The 13,031-nt window shown below is 37.9% G+C and overlaps 1 protein-coding gene across 1 annotated transcript; it reads right to left on the bottom strand.

Moving 5' to 3' along the window:
- Positions 1-322: 322 nt before the first annotated feature.
- On the bottom strand, positions 323-12,436 carry sypl2a (synaptophysin-like 2a). The gene is made up of 6 exons (XM_055024700.1): positions 12,248-12,436; positions 11,988-12,062; positions 5,597-5,718; positions 4,181-4,373; positions 3,557-3,727; positions 323-1,691 (listed from the first exon to the last, which is right to left on the bottom strand). The coding sequence occupies exons 1-6, from the start codon at positions 12,260-12,262 to the stop codon at positions 1,551-1,553; spliced, it is 717 nt and encodes a 238-aa protein (XP_054880675.1). The 5' UTR covers positions 12,263-12,436; the 3' UTR covers positions 323-1,550.
- Between the last annotated feature and the right edge of the window lie 595 nt (positions 12,437-13,031).

Genomic DNA, 13,031 nt, shown 5'->3' with positions numbered 1-13,031 from the left:
ATTTAATTGAAATTTAACAATAAAAATATACCTTGTTTTACTCAGCAAAGATTTCCTGCTTTATGTTTCAAATTCAAATGTACTTTATTTACCCCCAAAAGGGTAAATAATGCCTTGTTGCTTGAAAAATGTTGCTACATCCCAGTAATACTTTTTAACCAAGTGTCAGATGCTTCAGTCGCTGCCTGTAACAGTAACTTTGCTCCTGACCCAGGCCCTGTGGTGCCGACTTTATATACTTGCATCCTGTTCACATGTCCAGCACTGATCTACCAAATCAAACCAGTTTATGTAGAAAAAAAGAAAGAAAGAAAGGAGACAGTTCAGTTGCGCAGCTCTTGTATTTGAGTCAATACAGAAAAACAAGTGCTTCCTTCCGCACAAATGAGGCATAAAAACATTCCGTTTCATTGTCAATAATCCAATAGACAAACATACAATATATCATTATGTCTGACTAAATCTTTAAAACTGATGCTGAGGGTTTAAATCAATAATTTTCAATGTGACATACTGCCCTTGGTAGTGTTTAAAACATGTCAACCAATGTTCCCTCCACACAGGTACATTCATTCCTGGTACAATGCAAGAATCTATTCTGTCAAGAGTCAGAAACCAAAAAAATTCTCCATGGCTGAGCCTGTCTGGTTACAAACATTTTACAGTTCATTTAAAGGGAGACTGACCTTTGCCTGTCAAGCATGTTTGGGATTTTAAATCTGACAATTAGACTAAACATACCTAGCTGAGGACTAAAACTGGACAAAAAAAAAAAAAAAAAGGGAGAAGGAAATAAAAGTAGTCACAGAGAAGCTGCCTATGGAACTTTTTTTCTTCAGCGAAAATAGAAAGAAAACTTAAAAAAAAGCAGCAAACTGATTAGTGTTGACAAAAATTCACATGAACTGCATATAAATAATATTACAGTAAGGCACATTTTGGTTCAAATGAAGATGACTCTTAGTGTTACTGAACAGGTTCAACATTACATTACAGGAAATAAACCCAGTTTGCCTGAAGCTTCACCTCCACTGTGAGCTCATGGAAACCAGTCCAGTTTCCTGGATCTGGAGTTCAACAGAAAACAAACAGTAAAAACACAAAATTGTTCCAAAGACACTTTAGTTTGCTTTCGAGGCTGAAATAAAAAATAAAGAACTTTAAGATAAAACATACACCTGTTGTTCTAAAAAAAAAAAAAACATACAAAAAAAAAAAAGAAGAAAAAAAAGACACATACAAAAATAGCCAAAGATTTTTTTTAGTGTCTCAGCAGTTTAGAGTATTGGTTGTCTGGTTTTGTCAGCTTTACCGAAATCCATAAAGTTGCATATTTCAACCAAATCGAACCAACTGGAAGTTCCAGGTTATACAGTGTGAAAGCATTTAAAATTTGAGTCTGCACTTAGTGTTTTTAACGACTTGACATCAAGAGCTGTTTGGAGAGAAATCAAACAACATGGTAGGGCTGAACAGAAAATAAATGGCGATCGGCCTTCCTTTGTTTCCCCTTTCAGCAGGCTAACATAAGAGCCGGTTGGAGCTTAAGGCTACTGAGGATGGGGTAACGGCCCTCGGGCGCCGCCTTCCTCCATCGTGGCTGCTTGGCTGGGGTCTTTGTGGAGATGGGTCTCCTTGTAAATAAACCAGCAGTTTCCTGTCCACAGGATCAAGTTAAGAAAGCCAAAAATCTAGAAAACATAACAAATGAGTTTAATAATTTGTTTGTCATTTAAAACCATATTTGCTTGATTTGTTTGTTTATATCAAGTATTCATAACTAACACAAATTCTTTGGTTTTATACAAAAAAATACAACAATCACTTCAAATCGATAAGATTGTGATTATCTTGTACTATTTATGTCGATACTAGATTTATGATGTAAACAGGTGTATGTAAAGTTGTTATAATTGTCTTCTTTTTTTTAGTTTGTTGGCAAGCTAATTAGTGTGCATTACTGCCACCTACTGGTTAAGAGTGCAGATCAAAATGGCAGAATTGCTCAAATATGCTTAAAAATGATTTGAAAATTCCATTAATTATCTCAGTTTCCACAAAAAAAAGGAGAATTATTTACATTTACATACACTTTACTTCAGTTTTAATAAAGTAAAAGAATTTAGATCTGTAGCCTGACCTGAAACCCGGGATAAAACCATTTGCCTGCTGGTGGGTTGGGCTACTGTGGTGCTTTGAATAAGCCTGCAGTACATACACAGAGGTATGTACTGCAGGCCGATCAAGTTGTGTTCATGTACTTATTATAATTTAAATAGAGTACATGGCTTACCTTGTTGAGTAAGGAAATACATTAAAGTACAACTGTCCATCAGACTAACAAACACACACTAATATGCACTCAGAATAAAAACTAAGTATCATCATTTTACAAATTGGTTAAAAGTAGATGACAGGATTTTATTTTTTTTTTTTGACGATGGTCAAAATGATGGACAACAAAAAAGTCAAGCGCAACCTTTGCGCCAAACTACAGACATTTTTGCCTCCTCCCACCGTCTCACTTTTCACTTCTTCTGTTTTTTTTTTGTTTTTTTTCCTTTTTTTTTTCTTCTTATTTTGGAGAATCGGCAAATAGCTTGCTGGTGCAAAACCACAACAATGTGGTATGAAGTGTGGTTTAGACTTTGCGTAGCACCTTAGTGGAGAACAGTGGTATCAGTTTGGAGTATCGAAGTGCTTTTATGAGGACAAGCACTTGACTGGTATTGGCATCAGGACAATAACAGTCCTGAAGCCAATGCTATCAGGACTGGTATTTAAAGCAATATTGAATCGAATTGTGACCCAAATAATTTAAATCAAATTTGATTGTGAGGTTCTTAACGATACCAAGCCCTCCTATATTAATCTAAACCACTGTCTCAAATCTCACTATAGAATATCTCAATATCTTACTGAAGCTTCCAGGAAATACAGGGAGGGACACGAAAGGCATTTTTTATATTCACAACAGTAATAGGTTTATGACGCTTGAGAAACTGGTCACACCCATTGGAAGGGAGGACATTCACACATCAACAGTGTGAACAGATGTGATTGGAACATCTAATCATAACTGAGTCGGATGGGCAGCACAATGCAGATACCAGAGTTTAAATGAATGCCACTACCACAGTTCTGTGTTCATTTTGGCAGCAGAGATCTATACGCATTATGAAGCAGGTTTTACACCAATGAATCGTTAGCCTCTAAATGTTTCACAGTGGTTATGCTCCCAACTGAACATGTTTTAAGTTATGTCTTCCCACCTGGCTGTGTTCTGGGGTAGAATGGTTCTCACTATGACTTCAGTGAAAGACCCAGTAAAGATCAACTTGACTGAAGGAGAGCTTGGGATACTAGCAATTAGATGACTCGGTTCAAACTTGGGTTTAAAGTTCTAACATAAATTCTGCAGTGTCTGTCGTACTGCAGTAACAAATACCTGAAAGCCTACCAGAACTACGAGGGTTTCCAACTTCTTTTACTTGTTAAGAAATCTGAACGATAGACGTTAAAGGATCCTGCACTAACTAACTTCATCAAAACTTACCACTGAAGCATTCAGGCGACCCATGGACGGATACTCTCCGGGTTGACAATCTTTATATGTCGACGCTACGTTGTTGGGGTTGGTGGCCCACTTGACATCAGTCAGGCCTTTGCCCCAAGCTGAGGAGGACACGAGCCACAGGAAGGCAAAGAGGACAGTCACCACCAGGTCCTTGCAGAAAGAACAAGTCAAGCTCAGCATGTTTTGCATTCATATAAGCATACAAACCAGTGTGCAATCAGGGTAGGTAAATGAGACACTGTCGACTCATTTGCAAAAAAGTAATTTCAACTTCTATTCAGAAAATAATTTCTTTAGACAGCATGGGCATTAAAATAGCTTATTTATCTGAATATGTGCTGAAAATCAACTAAAATATACATCAAAAAGCAGTCTGTTGTGCTGCTTTATGCTAACTTGGGTTTTTAACTCCAAGTAAAGCCTGGTGGCCCACCAGGCTTATAATACATTGGAGCGAACCCTGCGTCATATGCATTAAGAGCAACAATGAATGGTTTAGTAAAAATATCTGCATCAGAGAATAATGATTTGGACAGAAAGTACAATTCAGCAATAGGGACTGGATTGGATATCATGACTGCTGAGACCAGGATGTGTCCTTACAATGATGGGGCCGCGGCTGGTCTGACGGTAGACACTCTGGTAGCCCAAGTAGAGGATCAGAGTAGCGGTGCAGTAAAGGAACCCAAACACACCAACGCAGACATAGAACTCTGCAGAGGGGGAGAAGTCACCCTGGAGGTGGCTGATGATCGGAGTGCCATTACAAGAAATGTCAAATGAATGGGCTCCCAATCTGATGGTAAAAAGAAGAGAGAGAGAAATCTTTAACCTGAAGCTGTGACTGAAGTTGTTTTAATGGTCCAAATACGTTCTTACCTCCGTTAGTGGACTTTCCATGGAGAGCAACAAGAGAGAAACAATTATGTGAACTTTGAAAGAATTTTACAAAAATTCCACCGGACCATTTATGCAGCCAACAAGTTTGCTTGTATTTAAAGCAGTCAGTGCATTCAGGCATCCTGTACTAGATCAGAGTACCAAAAATTGTACTCAAGTACAAATAATTCTACTTCAATACATTTTTACTCAAGTAAAAGTTCAAAAGTAGCCATCCAAGAAATTACTCAAATGAGAGTAAAACGGTATTGGTATAAAAGCTACTCAAATTCTGAGTAACTGGTTAAAACATAAATTACTTAATATCTAAAAATCATATTAGGGATGCTCCAATCAAGTTTTTTTGCTGCCGATTCTGATTCCCATGAGGGAATCAGAGTTTTGGAGCGAAATCAGAGTTGTTTTTTTCTCCGAACAATTTTTGCGGCGCTAGTGGGTCGTATTTTCGACAGTAGGCAGACAGGAAAGAGGGCGAGGAGAGGGGGGAAGACATGTTGCAAAGGTCGCCGGGATCGGGAGTCGAACCCGCGACATCCACGTCGAGGACTGAGGGCTTCAAATGTGGGGCATGCTAACCTCTGCACCACCACAGCACGCACCCAATTAGTTTATGTAGCTCCTGAGGAGGTAGCTCCTCAGCAGTAGCAATGAATGTTTTGGGTCACTGCCATGATGGACAACAAAGTAATAGCCCAGACCCAGAACATACTGACTGCTTTAAGTTGTCTTTCAGAATCTTCTTGTGCTCTTTTGTCATGATTCCTTCCACCACCATAAGATTCCCAGTTCCAGACTCACTCAAGTCTCCATGTTTTCCTGACGGGACAGTGTGGTTTGGGTTTTGCTCCTCTGACCGTAGAAACAATGTCTACGGGCAAAGAGCTCCCATTTCGAATCATCTGAGCAGAGGATATGCTTCCACCATATTCTCTACAAGTTGTCCTTAGCATAGGACACAGACCGGCATTAAACCAGCTTACTTTGATCAGAAAAATCAGACAACTTTAGGTCCAGCAAGAACGTGAATTTTTAGTTTAGCATGTGTCAATGTTGTGTGATCATTTGCAAAATGCTGTAGCATAGATGATTATTATAGGAAACACTAGTTCTCTCCAATACCTGAACGGGTAGCCGAACACAGCTGTGACATCATGTTTACCCAATGGCGGTTCACAGGGGACTTTTATGGTGGTTTTTCCAGAGTAACCTCCGGTGGTGGCGAACGCAAAGATAGCAAAAACCTAGAAAAACAGAAAAAAGAAAAGAAAGAAAACTAAAATATTCTGCTTAAAAAGAAATCAAACATAATGTGACACAAAGAACAATGTGTAACTGTTGCTGAACACAACAGCCTTTAAGAGTTTTTGTATCATACAGATCTCACGATACTTCTCTTATTTGATCAATAAAAAACACATTTTTTTTTCTTCCAATCTTGTGTTCGAGCTTCCAGGGAGAATAATCACCCTGCTGCCATCACATCATTCTTCCACTCATTTTATTTAATCAAGTCAACAGCAACACAAGCCCAGACTGGACCGGCATCACCATCTGGTATGATGTCACAGGTTTATTTGAGTCTAAATGGGGGGCTTTTACAATACTTTGCAATAAAAACAGATACAGTGTTTATCCATATTTATCTGCATTTGACAATCATATAGGGCATCATGGAGAAGCCATTTTCATGAGGGGAAAAAAAGACAGAACTCCTACATTAGCACTCTACTTTTATTTAATCAATACTGACCTATGGCAAGGCTATGAAACTGCTAGGACTGTTCCTGCAGCCCTAGCAGTTTCTAATCACAAGAAAACAACAATTCAAAGTCATCTTATTTTCAATACTACAAAATAAATTAATTTACTGTCAAAAAGTGTGTGGTACATTTTCCTCTACACTCACCCCAGGTAACCCTACTGATCCTCAGGATGGAGAATTGAATCACAATCTATGACTCAGAAAGCCTTTGAGAAACAGCATTTTAAAATGTGTTCATTTTTCATAGCGGATCAAACCGACGTTATGAAATTGGACTGAACTTGCATCCGATTCGTGGGAGGTGGGACGACTCTGAAGAGTGGAAAAACCAAAGCCAGAAGAACAGGGTGGGGTTGTTCGGGGGGTAAGCTGATATTGCCGAGTATGCTGACACAGACGGACACAAGCAGGAAGAGGAGGAAGAATGGGGCTAAGCAAAAGCACTTCCTTTAACCTGTGACAAAAACTGATTGTACAGTACAGTGTGAAGCTGGTCTGAGCTTAAACAGCAGGGCTGGTACAGTGTAGAGTCTCCTTGTCAAAACGAAAACTAATTCAAAAGTAACTTCTCAGCAAGACATAGAAGCTCGATTTAAATAAACCTTGACACTGATGAAAAAAGTACTAGCTCCACTGGCAGGTTATTTCACTTATAACATGGGAAATTGTCTTGTTATAAGTAAATTTATCTGAAAATGGAGCTAGTATGTTTTAGTCAATATTAAGAAATTATTGACTTAAAACAAGCTTACTTGTAAGTTAGTTTTGTCCTTTTTTCAACTGCACTAAGATATTTGCACTAGGAACATTTATTTGGGTTTGATTGTTGTAATGTCAAGAACTTAACCTTATATTTCATAAACTGGGATATTGGAATGTGCACATTCATCTTGAGCAACAGTTTACAATCTGATACCATCCCTGCAGTGAAAACCTTCCAATAAGGATGTTATTCTGTTATCTTCATGTTCTCCTAGAGAATAATAGCGTTTGTTTAACTACACCTACCAAAGCCAACATCTGAAATTCCATGGAGATGTTCCAACTTCACTTGGACAACTTAGGCAAACAAAGACTCAAATAAAATAATATGATAGATGGTACCTAATATAAATGGTGCATAAATTTGTAAGATTTATATTTATCTCCATAACATTTCCAGCTTTCATCTCAGCCGGTGTTTGGCCCACCTTGCAGCCTCTATCGGGGTTATGCAGAGGGGGAACCCCCTGTGTCCACTTTCAGGTTTCCAAAGCCCAACACATTCCAACACATTTCCTGGTCAGGGAGTGGCAGCATAAATAGGACAGAGCAGCCAGTCACGAGGCTGTAAGGCGAGTTCTATAGTATTTTATACAACAACCTATATTTATAAAGAACACATCATGGGGATGTGGCAACAGAAAGCAAAAATAACCAGAACACTGGATGCCTGACGGGATAAACACTCCTGCTACTGGCTAATGTCCATTCTTGAAGGCTGTAGCACAGATAGTGACTATCTGGTAGTTTGGACACGATACGAAGAGGTCCAAAATGTGCTTTAAAACTGTACATTGAAACACTCTTAACCCTAAAGACTTGATCAACGGAAGCTGACATGCAGCAAACCTAACCTGAGAAATGAAGGTGACAAAGGTCAAAAATCAAAGAGATACAAACGTTTGGTTTCTTGGCCTGGAAAGAATATCTTATCTCAGGGACAACAAGACCTGGGTCAGTCTTTCTTGAAAAACGCTTTCCGTGAGAGCATTTTCACTAGTTGTTTTTGATCCTACTCACTATGAAAATATAATAAAAGGAAAAAGAAGTGCAGTTTTTAACCAACACTGTCCAATTTAAGAAGTTAAATTTAGCTGTGATACTTTTACATTAGAACAGTTTTTATCTCCCTAAACATAATTATTTAACATTCAAGTGTTGATAGGTTTATTTTCATTACAGTGTATTTGTAGTGTCCTTTTGACATTTTCACTTTCCTAGTGGTACAACCATATTCCTAGATTTAGTTTTCTTTTGTTTAAGTAAACAGTGTTAAGTCACAGCAAAGGTCATTTCAGGCAGCTACTTTAGAAAAAATTTCTACCGGCATCAAAGGACTACATTAATTTAATTAGTCATTCTGAAAAACCACAGAAAGAAAAAGTGGTGCAGTGGAAATCATGCCCTTTGTCTTGTCATAAAAAATAAAAAGAGGAATAAATGAAAATAGTCATTCTCTTGCATAGAAATTACAAACTTTTCAACGACAAACTTTGCTCCAAATATCACATTAATAAACTTTCCATCATCCTTTGATCCGTATCTAGCTGTGATAAACCGTCTTTATTCTCTGCTGTTCTCTGGCGTTGCCAGGTTTATGGTACTGTGTAGACGATGTCAGTGGAAAAACGCATAAAAGTTAATTACAACTGCTGTGATCAGAAAGACACTGTGCACATTTCATTTTCACTGGAGGTGTGCAGGAAGAAAGCATGAAGATCAGACTGAACACTGATAAGGACCAGGAGTTTAGAAAGGACTCAATCTTCATTTTTTAATCTTTGGTTACACAGCATTTAGTAAGGTAAAGCAGACTGGATTTACATGATGTATATTTCCTAAAACTAACACTTCTTATCTTTTTGATATTACATTAAATAAAAATCACCCACACTGTTTTACACCTAATCCAATGCAGCAGTGTCAGTTGTAACATTTTACCAATTGAAACCTTCAGCACTAATATTCCAGTGGCACAAAGCAAACTGCCAACTTAGTAAAAGAGTAAACGTTCATTCTGTTTTTTCTTGGCACATATTCTAGGCAGTTTTAGTTTTTTTGTCTGAGAAACATGAGGTGGGTGCTGCGGTTGGAGGGACCTGTCAAGGCTGTCTGACACTTTTGAACTTCGGCTCTTGTAAAGAATGCAACGTTCCCGTCAGAGAAATGTTGTCCTTGAAGCGTTCAGGAAAAGAGCAAATTTTTCCGTTCTAGTAAAGTACGTAACCATCGTTACGTCTCCGTTCTGTTTTGCTTTCAGTTTCTTTATGAGATTATTCAGTGGAAGGTGGTAAACTAACCATGTCGATCTTTGCATCCAGTCAAAGTTTAACTCATTTCGCAAAGGTTGACAAGTGACTAGCAACGTCTCCCCTGTGGGTGACCTTCCAGGTCATTACTTGGCTAAAAGATCAACAAATAAAATGTTAATAAATAATTTCCATGTATGACAACAAAAACAACACAGTTTAACCAATTATCAATTCTGTATCTGGCAAGTTTGCTCTGAGGGAAAGCCACCAATGACTGATCCAGTGAAACCCCCTTTGATTCACAGATTTTTCTGTGGAACGTAATTAAGAATTTGCAGAAATGATTTTGTTGATCTTCTCTGAAATATTGCAAAGCAGTCAGTCCAGGAGCACCATTCGTTTTCTATGGTGCTGATTGGTTGTGCCCCACAAGAACACAGACTAAGATATTCATTTTTGCTGTAGTGCTAAGGTGGTTTCCACTCGCCACATTAATGCATATTTGGCGTTTGAACTAACAAAATGGGCAGTTTTAAGCATTTTTAAAGTTGGTCTCTAGTATTCACGGGAAGCTGTGGTCGCCTTCCCCACACTTGGGTTCCATTGGTTATATTGATAACTTTTGTCTGTCGTCTTTGCCCAGGGTTTAGGGCAGCTGAAGTCAAACAGAACCCTCCTGACTCCTGCCCAAATTATATTACTGAGTTAAACAATCGGAAAAGCTGAAGCGATCAGAAAAACTGAATCTGATGAATTACATCTTGAAGGCGAAATTTCCCTTCATATTTGACTTCTTATATGCTGGGAGAGCAAATGAAAGATTAACAAGTTTAGGAGATATGTTAATATTTAATGGCGAGTAAAAGAGCAATTACTGAGAAACAACAGAAAACATAGACTGGGCAGACTGGGTTGAAGAAATGCTGAACATGAATATATTGAAAAAGTTGACTTTTTTCTGTCAGATTAGAATCTGCCAAATTCAAGAAAGTCTGGAAAAAGCACATAGGCCAAGCATCTCCACCAAATTGTGACTTTGTCAACTAGTAGTTTTATACTTTGAAGCCCTTTGTTAGCGCTACAGACTGTAACGCTAACAAAGCGTTAATACTTGCTAACTAAAGAAAATAGTCAGCACGTATACTTAGGCATGTCACAATCATCAATAAATCAATTCATCACATCATAAATTAAAACAAATTCAATTTCTATTTGTATGATTCATTGTTTCTCTTTTCTTCCTCTCTTTCTACCAAAAGCTAGACGTTAGAAGCCTTAAGTTTGGTGCTTTGGTCTCAAATAGCCCTTTTTTTTATTTTAAGATTTTTCACGACAAAGACTTCAAAATTCATTTTATTTGATATTTCATTTATTTAACTTCCGGTTCCAGAGATAAATATTAATTAGAATTTAGAATATATTGATCCTTGAGAATGTGTTCTTGCATTATTATGCCGTTATTACTATACTTGAAAATGGTCCCAAAACAACAATATTATCATTATCAATATTATCAATTTGTTAACGCAATAACTTCTGGAACAATTTACCGTCCAGCAAAATTTGTTATCATGACAACAAATCTTGTATAAAAGTCCGGGCTTATTGTTTTGTTTTTTTTTTTCCAGAGGAAATTTTACAGTTTCATTTGTGAATATACAAAACTAATAAAAAACTGATTATTTAATTAAGAGTCTGACTAAACACAGAACCCAACTTAGCTTTGTTTCTTGTGGAACATTATTCAGATTTGGTTGTTTGTACATCCAGCAATGTATTGGTCTGCTTTTATTTCTTATAAAAGGCTCATTTTCTCCAGAATAGTGTTTTTGTTACATCTGAGTTTGAATAGTACTCTGAGGTGTAAAGCAAATAAGTAGTTCAATGGATATGATTTACTGCAATGCAACTGGGAGTCTGATATTGTGCTAATTCACCTGAAAAGAGACGACCTGAATAAAGAACCAACATAATGACTACATATTGAAATACTGATTGCTGACTATAAACAATAGAATCCATTAATATGGCTAAAACGAAACACACTTTATTTTATTCTAGTTTTTATATACTTCTCAGATGTGCATAATGATGAATACAATACGAATGTCAAGGAAACTACCGAATAAATGTGACCAGTTATTGCCCACCTCTGTCTCCAAAGCAATGTTAATCCGATGCCCACACCTTCAACACACACAGTGCTATCGGTTGTAAAGTTAAATGAAGTAAATACAGCAGCCATGGTGCTCCTGAGCTGGTGTTTCTTAGCAGACGTAAAGTCTCTCAAGCATGCAACACTCATGCACTCAAGCAATGAGATTCTCTGCAGAAGACATTCATTCATTCATTCATTACGCCCGGTGTCACAAAACGCCATCTCGGATTTCTACTTTTGATTTCAACAGATTTGTGTTAGTAGACTACACGCCCATCACCCTACTATCGCCCTACGGATCTAAAAGAAAAGCAGTGCTGCTTAGCGTCCCATAAAGCCATTGCAACTGTGAATGAGCGAGACATGCAACCTCATTTAGCTTGGACGCATCTCGCAAAATTAGAAAATAAACTGCGTTAAATTTGAACTCTTAAGCATGATCTGAAACAAAGTCACGGGACGGGAGTGTGTGTGTGTGTGTGTGTGTCTGTGTGTGTGTGTGTGTGTGTGTGTGTTAGTGTGCTTGCTCGAAAAGTATTCCTCAGCTCTCCGTTGTTGTGTTGTGGCTTTACTCACCCATTCTAAGACACGAATAAATCCGAGAGGTTCTTTCAGTGGTCCCAGGTCCAGAGAGAACCCAGACGCCAAACTCTGCTCGACAAAGTCCGGAACAGAAAAGAACTAAATTAGTTGAGTGCACAAGAATAACACGGTTTGTTACGCCATTCTGCCAGCTACTGTTTGTGGAATTGAAACAACGAGCTCTATCTGTATAAAGTTAGCTAACCCAATGTTAGTGAGATGCTAACGCTACTCCACTGCTAAAACTTACCCACCTGAACAGACGCCATAGGGACGGTTAGGAGCAAAATGTCGTCTAGTAAATTTTAATAGTGTCACTTAAGCTACTTAGCAAACTTTGAGCAACTTTCTGAGTATTCGAACCGACATACGATGCAACAGCAAGCTACTGTCAAACCCCACTCAGCCAGCCAACGGCTGTCAAACCCACCACAATAAAATCTACACAAGTTCCGGTTTTTTTTTTTTTTTTGGCTCCGCTCCTTTTCCTTTTACCGTTGCATTTTCCCAGCAAGAAGTGACGGCCAGTGGAAAAAGAAGCAGGATACGCGGGCTGTTTTTTGTTTTGTTTTTTGTTTGTTTTTGCCACTGAACATTAGTATCATCTTTATACAACTCTAATCCGTCCGAGCGTTTCTACAATCTTGTTATTTGTTCGTAATATTTGTGTTATTTCAGTTCTACCAGAATTTTCACATAACTTTTTTTTGGTCTTTTGTCCTCTTTGAAAACGTAATTGTAAAATAGTAAATCTGGTGTCATAGCCAGTTTATCGGAGCTCAAACGAAACACTTTTTTTAACTCTTATTTGACGAATTTCTTGGATGGCTACTTTTTACTTTTACTTTAGTGAAAAACGTGCTTAAGTAGAACCCTAACTTGGGGACTATTTCTGGACACTCTACCCCTTCTGGAAAAAACCAGAGTAGCTGTTGTGTAATTTGAGTGTCAAAGCCAAAAAAAAAAAAAAAAAAAAAGACCCAACCTTTTAAAATAACAAAACCATTCAAACTAACAACTCGAAATATAAGATAATTT

Source organism: Poeciliopsis prolifica, unplaced genomic scaffold (assembly GCF_027474105.1).
Source record: "Poeciliopsis prolifica strain line A6 unplaced genomic scaffold, Auburn_PproV2 SCAFFOLD003, whole genome shotgun sequence".
NCBI classification, from domain to species: Eukaryota; Metazoa; Chordata; class Actinopteri; order Cyprinodontiformes; family Poeciliidae; genus Poeciliopsis; species Poeciliopsis prolifica.
The sequence above is the reverse complement of the archived record's forward strand: the minus strand, read 5'-3'. Positions and strand labels throughout refer to the sequence as shown.

Bases quoted from the DNA above. Each gene is read 5' to 3' on its own strand.
- sypl2a (XM_055024700.1), bottom strand. The intron at 3,728-4,180 runs GTAAGGACACAT...TCTTTCTGCAAG, and splicing joins CCAGCCGCGGCCCCATCATT to GACCTGGTGGTGACTGTCCT. The intron at 1,692-3,556 runs GTAAGTTTTGAT...TATGTTTTCTAG, and splicing joins GTCGCCTGAATGCTTCAGTG to ATTTTTGGCTTTCTTAACTT.